This window comes from Oncorhynchus nerka, linkage group LG22 (assembly GCF_034236695.1).
Source record: "Oncorhynchus nerka isolate Pitt River linkage group LG22, Oner_Uvic_2.0, whole genome shotgun sequence".
NCBI lineage: Eukaryota > Metazoa > Chordata > Actinopteri > Salmoniformes > Salmonidae > Oncorhynchus > Oncorhynchus nerka.
The window spans coordinates 87,854,925-87,880,651 of record NC_088417.1 but is presented as its reverse complement, the minus strand read 5'-3'; the positions used below and the strand labels follow the sequence as shown (position 1 = coordinate 87,880,651).

At 44.9% G+C, this 25,727-nt stretch overlaps 1 protein-coding gene across 1 annotated transcript in view; it reads right to left on the bottom strand.

Moving 5' to 3' along the window:
• Positions 1-12,634: 12,634 nt before the first annotated feature.
• Positions 12,635-25,727, bottom strand: part of LOC115104824 (BCL2/adenovirus E1B 19 kDa protein-interacting protein 3-like) — a 56,056-nt gene continuing 42,963 nt past the window's right edge. The window contains exons 3-6 of the mRNA XM_065007545.1: positions 20,048-20,135; positions 19,812-19,891; positions 19,135-19,284; positions 12,635-13,610 (exon numbers count right to left, since the gene is read on the bottom strand). Coding sequence (XP_064863617.1) covers positions 13,562-13,610; positions 19,135-19,284; positions 19,812-19,891; positions 20,048-20,135 — 367 coding nt within the window. The 3' untranslated portion in view covers positions 12,635-13,561. The remainder of the gene's footprint in view (positions 13,611-19,134; positions 19,285-19,811; positions 19,892-20,047; positions 20,136-25,727) is intronic.

Sequence of the window (25,727 nt, the reverse complement as noted above, 5' to 3'; positions counted from 1 at the left end):
ACCAAACCTTATCTCCGATGGTATAAGCGGGAGCAGGAATACGGCGACGATTCGCCTGGATCTGATACCGGTCAGAAACTCTAAGGAGGACCTTCCTGGCCCGATGCCAGGTCCGGTGGTAACGACGAATGTGGGCCTGGACAGAAGGAACCGAAAGATCCCTCTCCTGAGAAGGAAACGAGGGAGGTTGGTATCCGTACAGGCATTGGAAGGGGGACATCCCAGTGGCAGATGAAGGAAGGGTATTATGGTCATACTCGACCCAGGGTAATTGAGATGACCAAGAGGTGGGATCAGAGGAGACAAGACAACGCAGCATGGACTCCATCTTCTGGTTGGCTCTCTCCGCCTGCCCAGAAGATTGTGGGTGAAATCCAGAAGTGAGACTGACTGTAGCTCCAATGGCCAAACAGAAGGATCTCCAGACAGCAGAGGTAAACTGAGGACCACGGTCAGAAACAATGTCACTGGGCAATCCGTGGACCCTGAAAACCTCCCTAACCAGGATCTCGGACGTCTCCGTGGCAGATGGAAGCTTGGAGAGAGGGACAAAATGAGCAAACTTGCTGAATCTGTCCACAATGGTCAGAATGACCGTGTTCCCAACAGAAGGGGGCAATCCCGTGACAAAATCCAGGGTCAGATGCGACCAAGGTCGCCGAGGAATAGGTAGGGGGTGAAGAAGCCCAGAGCTGGGCCGATTGGTACTTTTGTTCTGAGCACAAACAGGACATGCGGCAACAAACCTCCGGGTATCTTCTCCCATGGCAGGCCACCAAAATCGTCTGCGCAGTAGCGCCATAGTCCGAGCAACGCCAGGGTGACAAGCTATCTTGCTGGCGTGGGACCACTGAAGAACAGCAGAACGGACCGACTCAGGCACGAACAACCGACCGGGTGGACCGTTACCGGAGCCGGGCTGCATCCGAAGAGCCGCCATCACATCCTCCTCAATCCTCCATGTAACGGCTCCCACGACAAGGTTCTGGGGAAGAATCGTCTCAGTCTTGGCCCCACACTCATCTGTCTTGGAGAACATCCGGGACAAGGCGTCCGCTTTGCCGTTCTTCGACCCAGGTCGGAACGTCAGGGAAAAATTGAAGCGTCCAAAAAACAAAGCCCACCTGGCCTGACGGGAGTTGAGACGTTTAGCCGATTGCACGTAAGCCAGATTCTTATGGTCAGTCCAGACCACAAACGGTTGCTCCGCTCCCTCCAACCAGTGACGCCACTCCTCCAAGGCAAGCTTCACAGCGAGAAGCTCCCGGTTACCCACATCGTAGTTTCTATCAGCTGGTGAAAGACGACAAGAGTAGAAGGCGCAGGGATGGAGTTTACCGTCAGTGGAGCTACGCTGGGACAGGATGGCGCCCACCCCCACATCAGACGCGTCCACCTCAACAACAAACTGACGGGAAGTGTCAGGTTGAGAGAGAATCGGCGCGTTGGTGAATCGGCTCTTCAAGTTCAGAAATGCTCGGTCTGCCTCAGGAGTCCAACAGAAAATTCTGGTGCAAGACGTCAGAGCAGTTAAAGGGGCGGCCACCCGGCTGTAATCACGGATAAACCTCCGATAGAAGTTCGCAAATCCCAGGAATCTCTGGAGCTGCATTCTCGTACCGGGCCGGGCCCAATCCTGAACCGCCCGAACCTTCTCTTGGTCCATCTTGATCTCACCCCTGGAGATGATGTACCCAAGGAAGGATGTAGTGTGGGCGTGAAAATCACACTTCTCTGCCTTCACAAACAGACGGTTCTCCAATAACCGCTGCAGGACCTGCTTAACATGCTGGATGTGGCTGGAAAGCTCCTTGGAGAAAATCAGGATGTCATCCAGGTAAACGAACACAAACAGACCGATCATATCCCTCAGCACGTCATTCACCAAACCTTGGAACACTGCTGGAGCGTTGGAAAGTCCAAACGGCATCACCTGGTACTCGAAATGTCCCATAGGTGTATTGAATCCAGTCAACCACTCGTCCCCCTCTATGATCCGAACCAGATGATACGCATTGCGTAGATCAAGTTTCGTAAACACAGTAGTACCCTGTAAAGAATCGAAAGCGGAGCTCATCAAGGGCAAGGGTTACTTGTTCTTGACCGTAATATCATTCAACCCCCGATAATCAATACACGGTCGAAGAGAGCCATCCTTCTTACTCACAAAAAAAAATCCAGCTCCCAGGGGTGATGACGAGGGACGAATGAGACCTGCAGCAAGAGACTCCTTTATGTAGGTCTCCAGGGCTTCCCGCTCAGGTCGAGAAATACTGTATAACCGTCCCTTGGGAAAGGCAGCTCCAGGGAACAGCTTAATTGTACAATCATAAGGTCGGTGGGGAGGAAGTGACTGAGCTTTCTGCTTACTGAACACCTCACCCAACTCGTGATATGTTTCAGGAACCAGGGACAAATCAGGAGGAGCAGACTCACTGACCCGACTGGGGACAGCATGAGAACAGGCAGTCCTGAGGCAGTTAGCATGGCACTCAATGCTCCAACTAGTTACCTTACCAGTCACCCAATCAAACGAAGGATTGTGTTCTCTTAGTCAGGGGTATCCAAGAACCAGAGGAACATGGGGGGAAGGCAAAATGAAAAAACAAATAACCTCTGAATGATTCCCCGACAACAACATCTTAACCGGTTCAGTCCTCATAGTGATCCGTGCCAGACTACTGCCGTTCAGAGTGGTTGCTTCAATGGCTTCCGGTAATTGCTCCTTGGAAAGCCCCAGCTGTTCCACTAAGTCGGCATCAATGAAGCTGTCATCGGCACCTGAATCGATGAAAGCGTTAATCGCTAAACTCTGATTCTTATTTATGAGGGTAGCAGGAAAACGAGGTCTGACAGGGCTCTTGAGAGGTTGAAACTGGCTCGCTAACAAACCTCCCAAACTTAACGAGCCGAGCAGTTTAACGGGCGCTGAGGACAAACGGAGATGTAATGTCCCGAGCTACCACAGTAGAGGCAGCTGTTGGTCTCACGTCTACGTTTGCGCTCGTCCTTAGTTAACCCGTGCCACCCCACTTGCATAGGTTCCGGATCTGGCGGCAGGACTCCTCCACTAATCTCGTGTAAGGGAAAATGATCAACCCGTTCTGGTCCACTTCCTGACCCGAATGGTACCCGAGTCTCAGATTGATTAGATGGACCCCACTGCTTCTCCCTCCTTCTCTCTCGGACTCTATTATCTACCCGAATAGCTAAGGTGACCAAACTATCTAGGTCACTAGGCTCTGGATAGGAGATTAGCTCGTCCTTGAGTTGCTCCGACAACCCCTGGTAAAAAACGCTTGTAGTGATTCCTCATTCCAACCACTCTCCACAGCCAATGTCCTGAATTCTATCACAAAGTCTGCCACACTGCGAGCTCCTTGGCGAAGAGAGAACAAACGTTTAGCTGCTTCCTTACCTCGGACTGGATGGTCAAAAAGCTTTCTCATCTCTGCCGTGAAACCCTGGTATGACGTCATGCATGTGTCCCGTCGTTCCCAAACAGCTGAAGCCCATTCCAGAGCTCTACCACGCAGCAGCTCAATAACAAAAGCTATCCTAGCCTTATCTGTGGCGTAAGAGTAGGGCTGCAGATCAAAAACTAACCCACACTATAAAAGAAATGAACGGCATCCTCCCAGATCTCCCTCGTACTTCTCCGGTGTCAGAACCTTGGGCTCACGGAAGGAACCCGCTCCCGAATCGGCAGGTGATATAGGTGAAACAGGTGGTGGATGATCCGCCGGCAACCTGAGCTGATCCTGGATACTCGTTAATCTATCCGATAAGTTCCGGATTGAACCCGCTATCTCATGTAGCGCCGTGTTGTGTTGTCCCAACATCTTCTCCTGCTGGTTAATGGCATGGCAAACGGAGTCCAGGTCCGCTGGGTTCATCCTTGGCGGGATCGTTCTGTCACGTTCTTTCAAAATTGAACTCAGAAGCAGACCAGGACAAGGAGAGTAGGAAGAAGGTGAGTATTTATTTACAAGTGAATGTGAATGGGTAGATATATCCAGGTGGCGTAGCGGACAGCGGTGGTGAGTTGATGGGAGTAAATAGGTGGATCCAATGGGGTAGCGGAATCCTCCGACGACCAGGCGGGAATGGGGTAAATGATCCGGGTGAGTAACTGAAGACAGAACAAACGGAGGTAAGTTTAAGGCAAGCAATACGTAAAAAACAACAAAACAAATTCTATCCAACTTGAGGCTGATACTATGGCACAACATACTGTTCATTGCTAACGATCCGGCAGGGAATGGATGTCAGGTCAGAGCTTTTGAAGGGGAGAGGTGATGATCAGGACAGGTGTGCAGATTACTGATGGGATACAGGTGCGGGTGAACATCGATCTCCCAACAAGCTAATTCGCCCGGCAACCAGACAGGGTGCGTTCCAGGACACCGGAAACACACTCCAGGACAGAAACACAGGCAAACACAGACTCAGGAAGCGGATTCGTGACAATATGGGTTGTATTTACAATGGTCTTGGGTCTTCACTGGTTGCTCTTTTCTTGTGGCAACAGGTCACAAATCTTGCTGCTGTGATGGCACACTGTGGTATTTCACCCAGTAGATACGGGAGTTTATCAAAATTTGTTTTCAAATTCTTTGTGGGTCTGTGTAATTTGAGGGTAATACATGTCTCTAATATGGTCATACATTGGGCAGGAGGTTAGGAAGTGTAGCTCAGTTTCCACCTCATTTTGTGGGCGGTGTGCACATAGCCTGTCTTCTCTTGAGAGGCAGGTCTGCCTACGGCGGCCTTTTTCAATAGCAAGGCTATGCTCACTGAGTCTATACATAGCCAAAGCTTTCCTTAAGTTTGGGTCAATCACAGTGGTCAGGTATTTCGTCACTGTGTAGTCTCTGTTTAGGGCCAAATAGCATTCTAGTTTATTCTGTTTTTTGTTTAAGTCTTTCCAATGTGTAATTATCTTTTTGGGGGGTCTGTTTGTGTTTGAGAACAGAGCCCCAGGACCAGCCTGCTTAGGGGACTCTTCTCCAGGTACATCTCTCTGTAGGTGATGGCTTTGTTATGGAAGGTTTGGGAATCGCTTCCTTTTAGGTGGTTGTAGAATTTAACGGCTCTTTTCTGGATTTTGATAATTAACGGGTATCAGCCTAATTCTGCTCTGCATGCATTATTTGGTGTTTTACGTTGTACACAGAGGATATTTTTTTGCAGAAATCTGCAGGCAGAGTTTCAATTTGGGGTTTGTCGCTTTTTGTGAAATCTTTGTTGGTGATCGGCACCCAGACCTCATAACCATAAAGGGAAATGAGTTCTATAAATGATTCAAGTATTTTTTAGCCAGATCCTAATTGGTATGTCAAATGTTATGTTCCTTTTAATGGCATAGAAGGCCCTTCTTGCCTTGTCTCTCAGATCGTTCACAGCTTTGTGGTAGTTACCTGTGGCGCTGATGTTTAGGCTTTGGTGTGTATAGTTTGTGTGCAATTGTATTTGTGGTCCTGGCAACTGGACCTTTTTTGGAACACCATTTTATTTTTGTCTTACTGAGATATACTGTCAGGGCCCAGGTCAGACAAATCAAATCAAATCAAATCAAATCAAATTTTATTTGTCACATACACATGGTTAGCAGATGTTAATGCGAGTGTAGCAAAATGCTTGTGCTTCTAGTTCCGACAATGCAGTGATAACCAACAAGTAATCTAACTAACAATTCCAAAACTACTGTCTTATACACAGTGTAAGGGGATAAGGAATATGTACATAAGGATATATGAATGAGTGATGGTACAGAGCAGCAGAATCTGTGCAGAAGATCTAGGTGCTGCTGTAGACCCTCCTTGGTTGAGGACAGAAGCACCAGATCATCAGCAAATAGTAGACATTTGACTTGGGATTTCTGTTGTTTTGAATTTGGCGCCCTGCAATTTCGTGTGGTTTGGCCTCCACAGTAAGTGTGAGCAGAGCCTGCTAAGCATCTGATAGATGCTTGGCATAGATTAAAGCTAGATTAAAGCTAGATTAAAGCTAGAGTCCTTAATTGAAAGAATAACAAAGAGCACACCAAACCTCTGTTTGGGTAAAAGGCTGAGGAATGGGCCTGGAGAAATGTAATGGGCCTGAAGAAATGTAATGGGCCTGGAGAAATGTAATGGGCCTGGAGAAATGTAGCCACTCTCAAATTCATAGCGAGAGCCATGGATGCAAGGACTGGTCATACATGATATCAAAATTATAGTTTTAACCAATGTTTTATACCGTCTTTGTTTACATTTATGTTGTTTGTTTGTGTAAAAACAGCTTATTTTTCGGGTTCTAGTGGTGTACGACAGTTGAACTAAGCTCACAATGCATTTATAAGTTATATTCCTCAAGAATTAATGGGTAAATATTTTTAATTTATAAGTCCAAAAAGTTATGTAGCAACTAAGGATTCTAGCTTTAAGGCCTACGTCAAAGAATTGTATTTGGCCCAAGATGTGAGGACAAAACACACCTTTGCTTATCTGCCATTACTTGCTTACAGTGCTGTACATTATCTTAGAGTGTATGTGTGTTTTAGTGTGTGTGCGTGCATGCATTTGTGTGCGTCTCCATCCCATCTTTCATTCTAAGCCTATGATTAATAATGCCTCATTGAGCCAAGCATGTCTGGGCTGGATGGGTTTAGTCCACCAATGAATTCAAATGGGAAATGGCACAGTAGTACACTGTAGTCCTTGTCAGTCCACAGGGCATATGACTGACTACTGCTGGGAAGAGAGTGGAAATAGGAGGAGAGAGTAGACGCCACATGGAAACTATTATGACGTTGGTTTCACAATCTGGCTCTGAGACACACACACACACACACACACACACACACACACACACACACACACACACACACCATTTTGACACTGGTTAATTGGTCCACAATCTGGCAAAACTGTCTTCACGTGTTTGGTTACATGTCGGGGGAAATCCACACACCAGAACAGCCCAGTAGCAACACAAAGGAATCTCTTTCATCCTTATGTTCACCTTGGTGGGCTGACTGGGAACAGTCTCTGCTGTGATCAAAAGAAACTTAGTCAAACGTGTGGGGGAAGGTTGGTGTTGATGTGAGTTAGAGAGTCATAATGGTGTGTTGTTATCACATCCACCAGTGTGCTGAAGGCTGGTATCACTGAGGTGTTGGTTGTCTCCCTGGGTAGACCATATTCAGTTTGACATATCATTCAGGATTCAGGATTCAGGAGAGTGTTTTATAGTGTGTGTAGTAGGGGTTCTATTGTGTGTTGGGGTGGAATTAGGTTGGACGCGTGGGACATGATGTTGTTCCCATAGAGTTCACAAACTTAAATGATTTGAATTCAAGGATTTTACTAGAATCTAGGATTCCCAGAAGTACTTTCTCCCCCAATGTGAAGTTGATAGATAGTGTGTGAAGCCATGCGTGGGAGTGAGGACGGTTGCATATCAGACAGTGTGTTATTTTGCTTTGGCCGCTTGTGTAGTATGAGTGTGTGATGGTGCTATGAAGTACATCTTTCCTTATGATAAATTATTATGTATATTGATATTTATGATAAATGATGAGGTATATTGTTCCTTATGATAAATTATGAGGTATATTTAATTAAGCTATAAGGCCCGAGGAGGTGTGGTTATGGCCAATATCCCAACGCTAAGGGCTGTTCTTATGCAGGACGTAACGTGGAGTGCCTGGATACAACCTTTAGCCATGATATATTGGCTATATACCACAAATCCCTGAGGTGCCCTATTGCTATTATGAACTGGTTACCAACGTAATTAGCACAGTAAAAGTAATGTTTTGTCATACCCATTGTATACTGTTTGATATATCATGGCTTTTAGCTAATCAGAATTCAAGGATCAAACCTCCCGGTTTATAATGTTACTAATAATAAATGATGAGGTATATTGTTCCTTATGATAAATGATGAGGTATATTGTTCCTTATGATAAATGATGAGGTATATTGTTTCTTATGATAAATGATGAGGTATATTGTTCCTTATGATAAATGATGAGGTATATTGTTCCTTATGATAAATGATGAGGTACATTGTTCCTTATGATAAATGATGAGGTATATTGTTCCTTATGATAAATGATGAGGTATATTGTTCCTTATAATAAATAATGAGGCATATTGTTTCTTATGATAAATGATGAGGTAAATTGTTCATTACAATAAATGGATCACGGAGAGGAAAAGTGAAGGAACCCGGGGTTGGAACCGGTTCAGGGAACAGAACCGGAAACCGGAAGATTAATACTTTTTTCAGGGAAGAAAAATGGAACCTGGAACAAAACTGTTCCTGGAAAATAACTATTATTTTAAAGCATGGGAACCGCTTAATAACGTTATTTTAAGTTCCAGGCATTTGTTTCTAGTTCCACAACAAAGCACCTATGCAAAGCCCTCACTCTGTCACTCACAAACTTTTTCCAGTGTCTGCCTGTAAGCTGAAAATCTTTACCCGTGTGTGTTTAGGCTACCTGCCCCTCCCCCTCTGAAGCATAGCCTACTGTACTGACGTTACAAGCATGATTCAGAAGATAGGGAGAGAAATTTTGAATTAGATAGAGATGAATGAATAAATAATTCAGTGCTATTATCACGTTTGACATTGGATTTATTAACTAAGACGTGTTTTTAATTCTGGTGCTGCTTTGCACACACAAGCACATTAGCTAGCTAGCTCAAAGGACATTAAAATGGTATAATTATGTGGACCTAATTCACATAATGCATGTCATAACAAGATGCCCAGCGCTTCAAGCCTCCTCCTGAACCCTCTCTTGATCTCTCCCCACCCGCAAAATTTCAGTCGCATCTTGCGCCATAGGCTCCACTTCTCTGTCCATCACGCATGTAAACAGCTAGCTTTCCTGCTCTATCCGCACTGATTGGTGAAGTCATTTAATGAGCTACATGTAAACAACTGTTCATTTCACAGGTTCAAAAGGAACAATTTAAACCTGTACTTTTTGGGGTTCTAACCATTTCAGAACTTTATTTTTCTGGTCGGATCAGTGGAACGAAACCAACAAAATGGTGGTTCTGTACAGAATGAAAGGATTGGGGACATGCAATTCCTGGAGCGGAGCTTGGTGTAATCTGGTCACCTTGTTTGAATGTTAAGTCATGGTTATGACATGCCAATTTAAATGCATTCCTTCGTTCGGCCCCGGCCGTATGAAACTGGAGTCTCTATTTCCTGTTTGGCAGGAAAGAGAGGCCGAAAGATAATGCCTTTTACAGAGAGACAGACGTCCCACTCTTTCTGAAGCGGAGGTTCAGGAAATGAATGAATTTTTTCTAGGGAGGGAGGGTGGTGGGGTGGTTAGGGAGGGGGTGGTTAGTGGGTTCTCTGTACCACCTTGTTGTGTGAACTGGTTTTGGGTGAGAGGGAGACAGAGGGGTACAGGGTGGATCACTGTAGAAGACGACAGGTAGCCTAGGGGTTAAGAACGTTGGGCTCCTTAACGACAGATCCCTGGTTCGAATCACCAAGCCGATTAGGTGAAAAATATGTTGATGTGCACTTGAGCAAGGCACTTATCCCAATTGCTCCTGTAAATCACTCTGGATAAGAGCATCTGATAAATGACACAAATGTAAACATAAGAATCTGCATAGACCTCCCCTTCAAATCCACTGAACTGTTTCTATAACATTACTTAACCTAAATTGACCAATTACAATCAACCTAGCGTGCAGTACAGAACACAAGGCATGCCGTGTGTAAACATATGTGTGCGGCCATGTCTGTCTGCATGTGTCTGTTTGAGAATGGAAACCAGGTGTTTTTGTGCTCTTCCAACAACAGTATGTACAATAGCGGTTGCACTGTCAGCTAGCAGTGTGACCCCAGCAGGAGCCTTCACATCAAACACCCTGCTGATGGATGAGAAACCTATTTAGTTGGGCCAGGGCTCAGAACAAATGGGAGCAATTTACCCCAGGCAGTAAAATAGCACTCCACTCCCCTGGCCCGGCCCAGCCAAGCCCCGTTATTTTATATGAGATGTTAAATGGGGTAAGGGAGCATGCGTTACACATGGTCAGTGTTCGGTTCATGGGAAAGCTGCAAGTGTAAAAGTCTTGACTGATTTCATGTCAGCACATGTAAAAATAATAAAAAATATATAAAAGGTTTAAGGTCTGAAGGGAAGTCAGGAGGACTGAGACAATAAAAGAGTTAAGGTCTGAAGGGATGTCAAGAGGACTGAGACAATAAAAGAGTTAAGGTCTGAATTGGGGGGGGGGTAAAGAGACATGGGCGGGAACTACACACGGATAAATTATGGTGTTGATGATGTCACTGCATTCCTGTAAAACCTTCAGAGAGTGTGTGTGTGTCTGTGGTGTGGTGTGGTGTGTGTGTGTGTGTAGCTGAGTGTGTTCTGGATATTGTCTCAACATGCACAATAAATCCAGAAGTAGCAAGGTCAATTTATTTACCATATAAACACTTTGATGCGCAACGATTCACCTCCCATGGAAAAGCTGTAAAATGTCCAACAGATGTTGCAGTTTACGGTACAGAAAATGACTTCCCAACACTCGCATTACTGAAGTAGCCTGTTCCTCCACTGATGTATGACTAAATGAGAATATATTGCGGTTACACAATGGCTTGACACAAACATGTCTGACAGATAATTGAATGAGGATCACGGCTAACTTATACAAATGTCTGAGTTTTGATTTACAGTACCAGTCAAAAAAACTACTCATTCAAAGTTTTTTCTTTATTTGTACTATTTTCTACATTGTATAATAATAATGAAGACATCAAAACTAAGAAATAACACATATGCAATCATGTAGTAACTAAAGTGTTAAACAAATCATAATATATTTTAGATTCTTCAAAGTAGCCACCCTTTGCCTTGATGACAGCTTAGCACACTCTCGGCATTCTCTCAACCAGCTTCACCTGGTGTGCTTTTCCAACATTCTTGAAGGAGTTCCCGCTCTAACCACTAGGCTACCTTGCCGCCCCAGCCTAGTGGTTAGAGCATTGGTCTAGAAACCAAAAGGTTGCAAGTTCAAATCCCCGAGCTGACAAGGTACAAAATATGTCGTTCTGCCCCTGAACAGGCAGTTAACCTAGGTCGTCATTGAAAATTAAAATTAGTTCTTAACTGACTTGCCTATTAAAAGAAAGGTAAAAAAATATATATATATGCTGATCACTTGTTGACTGCTTTTCCTTCCCTCTGCGGTCCAACTCATCCCAAACCATCTCAATTGGGTTGAGGTCGGGTGATTGTGGAGGACAGGTAATCTGATGCAGCACTCCATCACTCTCCTTCTTAGTCAAATAGCCCTTACACAGCCTCGAGGTGTGTTTTGGTTCATTGTAATGTGGAAAAACAATTGATAGTCCCACTAAGCACAAACCAGATGTGATGGCATATTGCTGCAGAATGCTGTGGTAGGCATGCTGGTTAAGTATGCCTTGAATTCTAAATAAATCACAGACAGTGTCACCAGCAAAGCACCCCCACACCATCACACCTCCACCTCCATGCTTGACAGTGGGAACCACACATGCAGTGATCATCCGTTCACCTACTCATCGTCTCACAAAGACATGGTGGTTGGAACCAAAAATCTCAAATTTGGACTCATAAGACCAAAGGACAGTTTTCCACCAGTCTAATGTCCATTGCTCAAGTTTATTGACCCAAGCAAGTCTCTTATTCTTATTGGTGTTCTTTAGTAGTGGTTTCTTTGCAGCAAACCAACCATGAAGGTCTGATTCGTGCAGTCTCCTCTGAACAGTTGAGATGTGTCTGTTACTTGAACTCTGTGAAGCATTTATTTGGACTTCAATTTCTGAGGCCGGTAACTCTAATGAACTTATCATCTACAGCAGAGGTAACTCTGAGACTTCCTTTCCTTTGGCGGTCCTCATGAGAGCCAGTTTCATCATAGGGCTTGATGGTTACTGCGACTGCACTTGAAGAAACTTCCAAAGTTCTTTACATTTTCCGTGTTGACTGACCTTCATGTCTTAAAGTAATGATGGCCTGTCGTTTCTCTTTGCTTATTTGAGCTGTTCTTGCCGTAATATGGACTTGGTCTTTCATCTAGAAAGGCTATCTTCTGTATACCACCCCCTACCTTGTCACAACACAACTGATTGAGTCAAACCTATTAAGAAGGAAAGAAATTCCACATATTAACTTATAACAAGGTACACCTGTTAATTGAAATTCATTCCAGGTGACTACCTCATTAAATTGGTTGAGAGAATGCCAAGAGTGTGCAAAGCTGTCATCAAGGCCAAGGGTGGCTACTTTGAAGAATCTCAAATATAAAATATATTTTGATTTGTTTAACACTTTTTTGGTTACTACATGATTCCATATGTGTAATATCATAGTTTTGATGTCTTAATTTTTATTCTACAATGTAGAAAATAGTAAAAAACAAAGAAAAACCCTTAAATAGAATTAAAAATATCAGGTGTGTCCAAACTTTTGACTGGTACTGTATATGTTATTGTATCACAGTTCTCTAGCACTTGTATCATTATTAGCATAACATGATTGCGTAGCCAAACACAATAAAAGTGTATAAAAAAGGAAAGATCTAGTAAGAGAGACAAACGGACCACAGGCATGTGGAGCTGTATGAGGAATGAGGTTTAATGGGCTTATGGTCCTTCAAACAGTTCAGAGTTTAAACAGTCAGATGGTTATATAGGACAACAAAAACAACCAGCGCCACTTGTGTTGTCATAAACCATTTAGAACGTTATACAAACCATTCCTCAACATTATACAAACCACCCAGGCTTATCACAGATCTGTTATTTCTGACACAAATTATTGGTGACCAGAGTCAAATAAAGATATACTGTTGGGGACTTTCTTTCACCAGAATTTGATTTTGGTTTAAATTTGGTTAAGCATTGGACTATATACCCTATTTCTTCAACGCCCTGCTCATACCTTCCATGGGGATTTAGTGAGGAGTTACTCTCTTTTTTCTCTCTCCCTTTTCTCTCTCCATCTCATCACTCGTTTCTCTCTGTTAGTTAACTGAGATCAGTGTTACTCTGCTGGTAAAGTAATAGTGATCTCAGTCTGAGTTATTGACACAATGTCTGTATAGCAGTCTCTCTCCGGCCCTGACACACACACACACACACACACACACACACACACACACACACACACACACACACACACACACACACACACACACACACACACACACACACACACACACACACACACACACACACACACACACACACACACACACACACACACACACACACACACACACATTCTCTGTCCCTGGGACAATCACAGATTCAGAGATGCTGGGTGACTGACTGATGGACAGACACACAACGTGCTGGTGGGTGGTGGACAGACAGACAGACATATTGAGACAGACAGAGAGACAGTGGTAAAGAAAGGCCTGGTCCTATGTTTCCCCATGACAGCGAGAGAGAGGGGCAACGGGTGTGTTGTGGCAAGGGCTGCCATTCCTATTGGTCTGCCGTCAACAAATGGGAGCGCTACCCTGAAGCATATATCACAGAGTGCTAGTTGTGGAGGCAGCCAATCGTTTCCCTATGTATATCCTGAGAAAGGGAGAGAGAAATATACTGCTAATATTGATAACACAATACTTATACTTATATCTTTAATCTGCAATTTCTAACCACATTTACCTGGTTGTTGTATAAAAACAGATTGCTGCCATTAGGAAAGTCAGGTGGTGGTGGCCTAATAGTAGGCTACTTCTTTATCATTACTAAGACAAACTGCATCTCATTATCTCTGCTGGTAGCTAATATGTCCTGTACTTCTCTGTAACATATATACACTACCATTCAAAAGTTTGGGGTTACTTAGAAATGTCTTTGTTTTTGAAAGAAAAACACCTTTTTTGCCCATAATTGATCAGAAATAATGTGTAGACATTGTTAATGTTGTAAATGACTATTGTAAATGGAAACAGCAGATTTTTAATGGAATATCTACGTACATAGGCGTACAGAGGTACATTGTCAGCAACTATCACTCCTGTGTTCCAATGGCAACTTGTGTTAGCTAATCCAAGTGTTACGGTTTACTTCCGTCGAAGGAGAGTCGGACCAAAATGCAGCGTGGTAATTTCCATACATGTTTATTGAACGACAAAAACACGAACAATACAAAACAACAAACAGAACGTGAAAACCTATACAGCCTATCTGGTGACTACAAACACAGAGACAGGAACAATCACCCACGAAATACTCAAAGAATATGGCTGCCTAAATATGGTTCCCAATCAGAGACAACAATAATCACCTGACTCTGATTGAGAACTGCCCCAGGCAGCCATAGACTATGCTAGACACCCCACAAAAACCCCATGACAAAAACGCACCACAATAACCCATGTCACACCCTGGCCTGACCAAATAAATGAAGACAAACATACATTACTTCGACCAGGGCGTGACAGAACCTCCCCCCTAGGGTGCGGACTCCCGGACGCACATCAAAACAATAGGGAGGGTCCGGGTGGGCGTCTGTCCATGGTGGCGGCTCCAGCTCGGGACGTGGACCCCACTCCATCAATGTCTTAGTTCCTCCCCCTCGCGTCCTAGGATAATCCACCCTCGCCGCCGACCATGGCCTCACCCAGAACCCCACTGGACTGAGGGGCAGCTCGGGACTGAGGGGCAGCTCGGGACTGAGGGGCAGCTCGGGACTGAGGGGCAGCTCGGGACTGAGGCAGCTCGGGACTGAGGGGTAGCTCGGGACTGAGGGGAAGCTCGGGACTGAGGGGAAGCTCGGCACTGAGGGGAAGCTCGGCACTGAGGGGAAGCTCGGCACTGACGGGAAGCTCAGCACTGAGGGGAAGCTCAGCACTGAGGAGAAGCTTAGCACTGAGGAGAAGCTCAGCACTGAGAGGAAGCTCAGCACTGAGAGGAAGCTCAGCACTGAGAGGAAGCCCAGCACTGAGAGGAAGCCCAGCACTGAGAGGAAGCTCAGCACTGAGAGGAAGCTCAGGCAGGTAGTTGGCTCCGGCAGATCCTGGCTGGCTGGCGGATCTGGAAGAGTCTGGTTGACTGGCGGATCTGGAAGTGTCTGGTTGACTGGCAGATCTGGAAGAGTCTGGCTGACTGGCAAATCTGGAAGAGTCTGGCTGACTGGCAGATCTGGAAGAGTCTGGCTGACTGGCAGATCTGGAAGAGTCTGGCTGACTGGCGGATCCTGGCTGACTGGCGGATCTGGAAGATCATGGCTGACTGGCGGATCCTGGCTGACTGGCGGATCCTGGCTGACTGGCGGATCTAGCTGCTCTGGCTGTTCCATGCAGACTGGCAGCTCTGGCTGCTCCATGCAGACTGGCAGCTCTGGCTGCTCCCTGCAGACTGGCAGCTCTGGCTGCTCTATGCAGACTGGCAGCTCCATGCAGACTGGCAGCTCTGGCTGCTCTATGCAGACTGGCAGCTCTATGCAGACTGGCAGCTCTGGCTGCTCCATGCAAACTGGCAGCTCTGGCTGCTCCATGCAGACTGGCATCTCTGGCTGCTCCATGCAGACTGACAGCTCAGGCTGCTCCATGCAGACTGACATCTCAGGCTGCTCCATGCAGACTGACAGCTCAGGCTGCTCCATGCAGACTGACATCTCAGGCTGCTCCATGCAGGCTGGCAGCTCTGGCTGCGCTGAACAGGCAGGAGACTCCAGCAGCGCTGTAGAGGAGGAAGGCTCTGGCCGCGCTGAACAGGCGGGAGACTCCAGCAGCGCTGTAGAGGAGGAAGGCTCTGGCTGCGCTGAACAGGCGGGAGGCTCCGACAACGCTGTAGAGGAGGAAGCCACTGGCTGCGCTAAACAGGCGGGAGACTCCAGCAGCGCTGGAGAGGAGGAAGGCTCTGATAGCGCTAGACAGGCGAGGCGCACTGAAGGCCTGGTGCGTGGTGCTGGCACTGGTGGTACTGGGCCGAGGACACACACAGGAAGCCTGGTGCGGGGAGCTGCCACCGGAGGACAGGTGTGTGGAGGTGGCACTGGATAGACCGGACCGTGCAGGCGCACTGGAGCTCTTGAGCACCGAGCCTGCCCAACCTTACCTGGCTCGATGCCCACTCTAGCCCGGCCAATACGAAGAGCTGGTATGTACCGCACCGGGCTATGCACCCGCACTGGAGACACCGTGCGCTCCATAGCATAACACGGTGCCTGCCCGGTATCTTTAGCCCCCCGGTAAGCACAGGAAGTTTGCTCAGGTCTCCTACCTGGCGTAGCCATACTCCCTGTGAGCCCCCCCAATACATTTTTAGGGCTGACTCTCGGGCTTCCATCCGCGTCGCCGTGCTGCCTCTTCATACCAGCGCCTCTCCGCTTTCTTCGCCTCCAGTTCTTCTTTGGGGCGTCGATATTCACCAGGCTGTGCCCAGGGTCCTTTTCCGTCCAATATCTCCTCCCAAGTCCAGAAGTCATGTGATCGCTGCTCCTCACAATAAACAGGGGGAGTTGGCTCAGGTCTGAACCCTGACTCTGCCACACTCTCCCTGAGCCCCCCCCAAGACATTTTTGGGGCTGACTTTCGGGCTTACTTGCCAACCGTGTTCCCTCGTATCGTCGGCTCCTCTCCCCGGCTGCCTCTGCTCTCCTAAGTGCCTCCACCTGTTCCCATGGGAGGCGATCTCTTCCAGCCAGTATCTCCTCCCAAGTGTAACAACCCTTGCCATCCAAAACGTCTTCCCATGTCCATTCCTCCTTTCGCTGCTTCTGCTGTCGCTGCCTGTCACCACGCTGCTTGGTCCTGGTGTGGTGGATGATTCTGTTACGGTTTTCATCCGTCGAAGGAGAGTCGGACCAAAATGCAGCGTGGTAATTTCCATACATGTTTATTGAACGACAAAAACACGAACAATACAAAACAACAAACGGAACGTGAAAACCTATACAGCCTATCTGGTGACTACAAACACAGAGACAGGAACAATCACCCACGAAATACTCAAAGAATATGGCTGCCTAAATATGGTTCCCAATCAGAGACAACGATAATCATCTGACTCTGATTGAGAACCGCCCCAGCCAGCCATAGACTATGCTAGACACTCCACAAAAACCCCATGACAAAAACGCACCACAATAACCCATGTCACACCCTGGCCTGACCAAATAAATGAAGACAAACATACATTACTTCGACCAGGGCGTGACACCAAGTTTATAATCTTAAAAGGCTAATTGATCATTAGAAAACCCTTTTGCAATTATGTTAGTGTTAGGAATTTTATGTATAATGACTAAACAATATCTAAATTTAAATAGAACTATAACTAATTAAACTCTACCCTGTTTTACAATATCTGATGAATAATGTTAGTTCCTAAGAAAGAGGGTACGTAGCATGGATAAGGGGTAATTGGAAATGATAACCATTGTGTAGGAAGGAATGTGTGTGTGTGTGTGTGTCTTAAGTAAGCAAAGAGGGTCATTAACCTATTTTGAACCGACTCAACTATAACTCTGTGGCGATCAAATAAGACAGCGAGAGCCTCTCCAGGTTTTCCGTATCTGGAACTGTCTGCTAAAGTGGTAATAAATTATGGTGAGACTTCAGGAGTTAATCCAGTTATATTGTGTGTCATGTATGTGCGCTGGTGAGTTGGAATGAACTTTTGAACCTGCTTTGTCCTGATCGAGAGGAGGAAGGACATTTTAAAACCTATGACGTCATATTTGATATATAAACTGTTGTACAGGGTTCTATGAGCAGCGTGCTCCGAGAATAAATGCTATTGGCTAATTTTGATAAGACTGGTCTCTGTCTATTTTATGCAAATAAGGATCTTACCAATTCTTAGAAACAGACAGAGGGATTTTAATTGTATTGGTTAATGAACACATATAGGAATTATAAAATTCCCTTGACAGTTAGCACAGCTGAAAACTGTTGTCCTGTTTAAAGAAGCAATAAAACTGGCCTTCTTTGGACTAGTTGAATATCTGGAGCATCAGCATTTTTGGGTTCGATTACAGGCTCAGAATGGCCAGAAACAAAGAATTTCTTCTGAAACTCATCAGTCTATTGTTGTTCTGAGAAATGAAGGATGAGTGTGAGGCCCCGGTGCACAACTGAACAAGAGGACAAGTACATTAGAGTGTCTAATTTGAGAAACTGGCAGCTTCATGAAATAGTACCTGCAAAATACCAGTCTCAACATCAACAGGGAAGAGGCGACTCTGGGATGCTGGCCTTCTAGGCTGAGTTGCAAAGAAAAAGCCATATCTCAGACTGGCCAATAAAAACACAAGATTAAGATGGGCAAAAGAACACAGACACTGGATTGAGGAACTCTGCCTGAAGGCCAGCATCCCGGAGTCACCTCTTCACTGTTGACGTTGAGACTGATGTTTTGCAGGTACTATTTAATGAAGCTGCCAGTTGAGGACTTGTGAGGTGTCTGTTTCTCAAACTAGACACTCTAATGTACTTGTCCTCTTGCTCAGTTGTGCACCGGGGCCTCCCACTCCTCTTTCTATTCTGGTTAGGACCAGTTTGCGCTGTTCTGTGAAGGGAGTAGTACAGAGCGTTGTTCGAGATCTTCAGTTTCTTGGTAATTTCCCGCATGGAATAGTCTTTATTTCTCAGAACATGATTAGACTGATGAGTTTCAGAAGAAAGTTCTTTGTTTCTGGCCATTTTGAGCCTGTAATCGAACCCTCAAATGCTGATGCTCCAGATACTCAACTAGTCTAATAAAGAAGGCCATATTTATTGCTTTTTTAATTAGAACAACAGTTTCAGCTGTGCTAACATAATTGCAAAAGGGTTTTCTAATGATCAATTAGCCTTTTAAAATGATCAACTTGGATTAGCTAACACAACGTTCCATTGGAACACAGGAGTGACGGATGCTGATAATGGAACTCTGTACGCCTATGTAGATATTCCATTAAAAAAAATCAGCCGTTTCCAGCTACAATAGTCATTTACAACATTAACATTGTTTTCACTGAATTTCTGATCAATTTGACGTTATTTTAATGAACCAAAGATGTGGTTTTCTTTCAAAAACAAAGACATTTCTAAGTGACCCCAAACTTTGAACGGGCATGTGTGTGTGTGTGTGTGTGTGTGTGTCTTACCCCACTCCCAGTGTGAGAAGGTGTGAGACCAGCAGTGAGGGGATGAGGATCATGAGGACGTCGGAGGAGAACAGGCCTCTCTTCATCACCTCACTCTTCCTTACACTCAGGGAGCCTGACTGCTGCTTCGGGTGCTGGAACACAAACTCCCTGGGGGAGTGAGAGAGATGGGGGGAAGGTAAACAAGGGAGATGAAGATAGAAAGAGATTTAGAGAGATCAGGAGAAATGGGAACATAGATAGATAGAAAGAAAGGAGGAAGAGAAGGAGAGAGGGGGAAGACATGAATGAAACATTTTGTTTTGTCTTGTTTTTCAAGATAAAATTAGATTTCTCAGGAGAAATTCTGTAGTCTCATACCATGAAGATAAACATACCTTCATGACTGTAAAATAATATCATATGTCATGTTCAGATGTAATGGAGAGATATTATCTGTCAGGTTTCAATGCTATTGTACACAGTTTTATTCATTATGTATTAAAATAATAATTACATTCCCTCTAGCAAATCCACAGGCCCCCCATGAGTCAGTGGTTGTTCTTAGCAGCCAAGTACTGTGTGTATGTTAGTTAATGTGTTGACATTGCAACTACTCAAATAAGGTCAATGGAATTAAAATGAATTACAGTGAAAATCAATTTGGAATCATTCCAATTATATGCGTAGGTTCTTACTTTGGTGGAAGGTTCTCAGGCCGACTGGACCAGTCCCATACCCACTCAGAAATCAGCCCCCTCTCCCCTTCTTCTTCGGACTGAGACGGGAGAAGAGAGGGAAAGGTAAATGTCATTTAATAAGTACATTTGCCATCATGAAAACTGACTTGTGTGGTGTTAAAGCTATCTAATAGCAAAGGCTTGCTACTGCTACAGTAAAATATGTGATGTGAATGTTTGTGTTTGTTTAGTACCTGTATGGTAACACAGTCTGTACTGCTGCTGCCTTCACTGTGGGGAGGGGAAGCAACAGTCTGTGGAGGAGTCACCACCTGTGGAGGACTGAACACAGAGAGCAAGTCAACATGACTTCTAAATAACAACACACACACACACACACACACATACACACACACGCACAGAGTGGGAGAGAAAAGACAGAGACAGAGAAGAAAGAGGGAGAGAGTGCAAGAGGGGCATAAAGCTTCTCGCAATTCTGTTGGTATAGGCTACTAACCTGTCATTACTCCTCTCAGCTACTAACCTGTCATTACTCCCCTCAGCTACTAACCTGTCATTACTCCTCTCTCAGCTACTAACCTGTCATTATTCCTCTCTCAGCTACTAACCTGTCATTATTCCTCTCTCAGCTACTAACCTGTCATTACTCTTCTCTCAGCTACTAACCTGTCATTACTCCTCTCTCAGCTACTAACCTGTCATTATTCCTCTCTCAGCTACTAACCTGTCATTATTCCTCTCTCACATACTAACCTGTCACTACTCTTCTCAGCTACTAACCTGTCATTACTCTTCTCAGCTACTAACCTGTCATTACTCTTCTCAGCTACTAACCTGTCATTACTCCTCTATCAGCTACTAACCTGTCACTACTCCTCTCTCAGCTACTAACCTGTCATTACTCCTCTCTCAGCTACTAACCTGTCATTACTCCTCTCTCAGCTACTAACCTGTCATTACTCCTCTCTCAGCTACTAACCTGTCACTACTCCTCTCTCAGCTACTAACCTGTCATTACTCCTCTCTCAGCTACTGACCTGTCATTATTCCTCTCATCTACTAACCTGTCATTACTCCTCTCATCTACTAACCTGTCATTACTCTTCTCAGCTACTAACCTGTCATTACTCTTCTCAGCTACTAACCTGTCATTACTTCTCTCTCAGCTACTAACCTGTCACTACTCCTCTCTCAGCTACGAACCTGTTATTAATCCTCTCTCAGCTACTAACCTGTCATTACTCCTCTCAGCTACTAACCTGTCATTACTCCTCTCAGCTACTAACCTGTCATTACTCCTCTCTCAGCTACTAACCTGTTATTAATCCTCTCTCAGCTACTAACCTGTCATTACTCCTCTCAGCTACTAACCTGTCATTACTCCTCTCAGCTACTAACCTGTTATTAATCCCCTCTCAGCTACGAACCTGTTATTAATCCTCTCTCAGCTACTAACCTGTCATTACTCCTCTCTCAGCTACTAACCTGTCATTACTCTTCTCAGCTACTAACCTGTCATTACTCCTCTCAGCTACGAACCTGTTATTATTCCACTCATCTACTAACCTGTCATCACTCTTCTCAGCTACTAACCTGTCATTACTCTTCTCAGCTACTAAGCTGTCATTACTCCTCTCTCAGCTACTAACCTGTCACTACTCCTCTCTCAGCTACTAACCTGTCATTACTCCTCTCTCAGCTACTAACCTGTCATTATTACTCTCAGCTACTAACCTGTCATTACTTCTCTCTCAGCTACTAACCTGTCACTACTCCTCTCTCAGCTACTAACCTGTCATTACTCCCCTCAGCTACTAACCTGTCATCACTCCTCTCAGCTACTAACCTGTCATTACTCTTCTCAGCTACTAACCTGTCATTACTCTTCTCAGCTACTAACCTGTCATTACTCCTCTCAGCTACTAACCTGTCATTACTCCTCTCAGCTACTAACCTGTCATTACTCCTCTCTCAGCTACTAACCTGTCATTACTCCTCTCTCAGCTACTAACCTGTCATTACTCCTCTCTCAGCTACTAACCTGTCACTACTCCTCTCTCAGCTACTAACCTGTCATCACTCTTCTCAGCTACTAACCTGTCATTACTCTTCTCAGCTACTAAGCTGTCATTACTCCTCTCTCAGCTACTAACCTGTCATTACTCCTCTCTCATCTACTAACCTGTCATTACTCTTCTCAGCAACTAACCTGTCATTACTCCACTATCAGCTACTAACCTGTCATTACTCTTCGCAGCTACTAACCTGTTATTACTCCTCTCAGCTACTAACCTGTCATTACTCCTTTCAGCTACTAACCTGTCATTACTCCTCTCTCAGCTACTAACCTGTGGTCACTCCTCTCAGCTACTAACCTGTCATTACTCCTCTCAGCTACTAACCTGTCATCACTCCTCTCAGCTACTAACCTGTCATTACTCCTCTCTCAGCTACTAACCTGTCATTTCTCTTCTCAGCTACTAACCTGTCATTACTCCTCTCTCAGCTACTAACCTGTGGTCACTCCTCTCAGCTACTAACCTGTCATTACTCCTCTCAGCTACTAACCTGTCATCACTCCTCTCAGCTACTAACCTGTCATTACTCCTCTCTCAGCTACTAACCTGTCATTACTCTTCTCAGCTACTAACCTGTCATTACTCTTCTCAGCTACTAACCTGTCATTACTCCCCTCAGCTACTAACCTGTCATCACTCCTCTCAGCTACTAACCTGTCATTACTCTTCTCAGCTACTAACCTGTCATTACTCTTCTCAGCTACTAACCTGTCATTACTCTTCTCAGCTACTAACCTGTCATTACTCTTCTCAGCTACTAACCTGTCATTACTCTTCTCAGCTACTAACCTGTCATTACTCTTCTCAGCTACTAACCTGTCATTACTCTTCTCAGCTACTAACCTGTCATTACTCCTATCAGGTACGAACCTGTTATTATTCCTCTCTCAGCTACTAACCTGTCATTACTCTTCTCAGCTACTAACCTGTCATTACTCTTCTCAGCTACTAACCTGTCATTACTCTTCTCAGCTACTAACCTGTCATTACTCTTCTCAGCTACTAACCTGTCATTACTCCCCTCAGCTACTAACCTGTCATCACTCCTCTCAGCTACTAACCTGTCATTACTCTTCTCAGCTACTAACCTGTCATTACTCTTCTCAGCTACTAACCTGTCATTACTCCTCTCAGCTACTAACCTGTCATTACTCCTCTCATCTACTAACCTGTCATTACTCCTCTCATCTACTAACCTGTCATTACTCCTCTCATCTACTAACCTGTCATTACTCCTCTCTCAGCTACTAACCTGTCATTACTCCTCTCTCAGCTACTAACCTGTCATTATTCCTCTCTCAGCTACTAACCTGTCATTACTCCTCTCATCTACTAACCTGTCATTACTCCTCTCTCAGCTACTAACCTGTCATTACTCCTCTCTCAGCTACTAACCTGTCATTACTCCTCTCAGCTACTAACCTGTCATTACTCCTATCAGGTACGAACCTGTTATTATTCCTCTCTCAGCTACTAACCTGTCATTACTCCTCTCATCTACTAACCTGTCATTACTCCTCTCATCTACTAACCTGTCATTACTCCTCTCATCTACTAACCTGTCATTACTCCTCTCTCAGCTACTAACCTGTCATTACTCCTCTCTCAGCTACTAACCTGTCATTATTCCTCTCTCAGCTACTAACCTGTTATTATTCCTCTCTCAACTACTAACCTGTTATTATTCCTCTCTCAGCTACTAACCTGTTATTATTCCTCTCTCAGCTACTAACCTGTCATTACTCCTCTCTCAGCTACGAACCTGTTATTATTCCTCTCTCAGCTACTAACCTGTCATTACTCCTCTCATCTACTAACCTGTCATTACTCCTCTCTCAGCTACTAACCTGTCATTACTCCTCTCTCATCTACTAACCTGTCATTACTCCTCTCTCAGCTACTAACCTGTCATTACTCCTCTCAGCTACTAACCTGTCATTACTCCTCTCTCAGCTACTAACCTGTCATTACTCCTCTCTCAGCTACTAACCTGTCATTATTCCTCTCTCAGCTACTAACCTGTCATTACTCCTCTATCAGCTACTAACCTGTCACTACTCCTCTCTCAGCTACTAACCTGTCATTACTCCTCTCTCAGCTACTAACCTGTCATTACTCCTCTCTCTCAGCTACTAACCTGTCATTACTCTCTCTCAGCTACTAACCTGTCATTATTCCTCTCAGCTACTAACCTGTCATTACTCCTCTCATCTACTAACCTGTCATTACTCTTCTCAGCTACTAACCTGTCATTACTCTTCTCAGCTACTAACCTGTCATTACTTCTCTCTCAGCTACTAACCTGTCATTAACCTCCCTCTCAGCTACTAACCTGTCATTACTCCTCTCAGCTACTAACCTGTCATTACTCCTCTCTCAGCTACTAACCTGTCATTACTCCTCTCTCAGCTACTAACCTGTCATTACTCCTCTCAGCTACTAACCTGTCATTACTCCTCTCAGCTACTAACCTGTCATTAATCCTCTCAGCTACTAACCTGTCATTACTCTCTCAGCTACTAACCTGTCATTACTCCTCTCTCAGCTACTAACCTGTCATTACTCCTCTCAGCTACTAACCTGTCATTACTCCTCTCAGCTACTAACCTGTTATTATTACTCATCTACTAACCTGTCATTACTCTTCTCAGCTACTAACCTGTCATTACTCCTCTCAGCTACTAACCTGTCATTACTCCTCTCTCAGCTACTAACCTGTCATTACTCCTCTCTCAGCTACTAACCTGTCATTACTCTCTCTCAGCTACTAACCTGTCATTACTACTCTCAGCTACTAACCTGTCATTACTCCTCTCAGCTACTAACCTGTCATTACTCCTCTCTCAGCTACTAACCTGTCATTACTCCTCTCAGCTACTAACCTGTCACTCACTCCTCTCAGCTACTAACCTGTCATTACTCTTCTCAGCTACTAACCTGTCATTACTCTTCTCAGCTACTAACCTGTCATTACTCCTCTCAGCTACTAACCTGTCATTACTCCTCTCAGCTACTAACCTGTCATTACTCTCTCTCAGCTACTAACCTGTCATTACTCCTCTCTCAGCTACTAACCTGTCATTACTCCTCTCTCAGCTACTAACCTGTCATTACTCCTCTCAGCTACTAACCTGTCATCACTCTTCTCAGCTACTAACCTGTCATTACTCTTCTCAGCTACTAACCTGTCATTACTCCTCTCTCAGCTACTAACCTGTCATTACTCTCTCTCAGCTACTAACCTGTCATTACTCTTCTCAGCTACTAACCTGTCATTACTCCTCTCTCAGCTACTAACCTGTCATTACTCCTTCAGCTACTAACCTGTCATTACTCCTCTCAGCTACTAACCTGTCATTACTCCTTTCAGCTACTAACCTGTCATTACTCCTCTCTCAGCTACTAACCTGTCATTACTCCTCTCAGCTACTAACCTGTCATTACTCCTCTCAGCTACTAACCTGTCATTACTCCTCTCAGCTACTAACCTGTCATTACTCTCTCTCAGCTACTAACCTGTCATTACTCTCTCTCAGCTACTAACCTGTTATTACTCTCTCTCAGCTACTAACCTGTCATTACTCCTCTCAGCTACTAACCTGTCATTACTCCTCTCAGCTACTAACCTGTCATTATTCCTCTCTCAGCTACTAACCTGTCATTACTCTCTCTCAGCTACTAACCTGTCATTACTCTTCTCAGCTACTAACCTGTCATTACTCCTCTCAGCTACTAACCTGTCATTACTCCTCTCAGCTACTAACCTGTCATTACTCTTCTCAGCTACTAACCTGTCATTACTCTTCTCAGCTACTAACCTGTCATTACTCTTCTC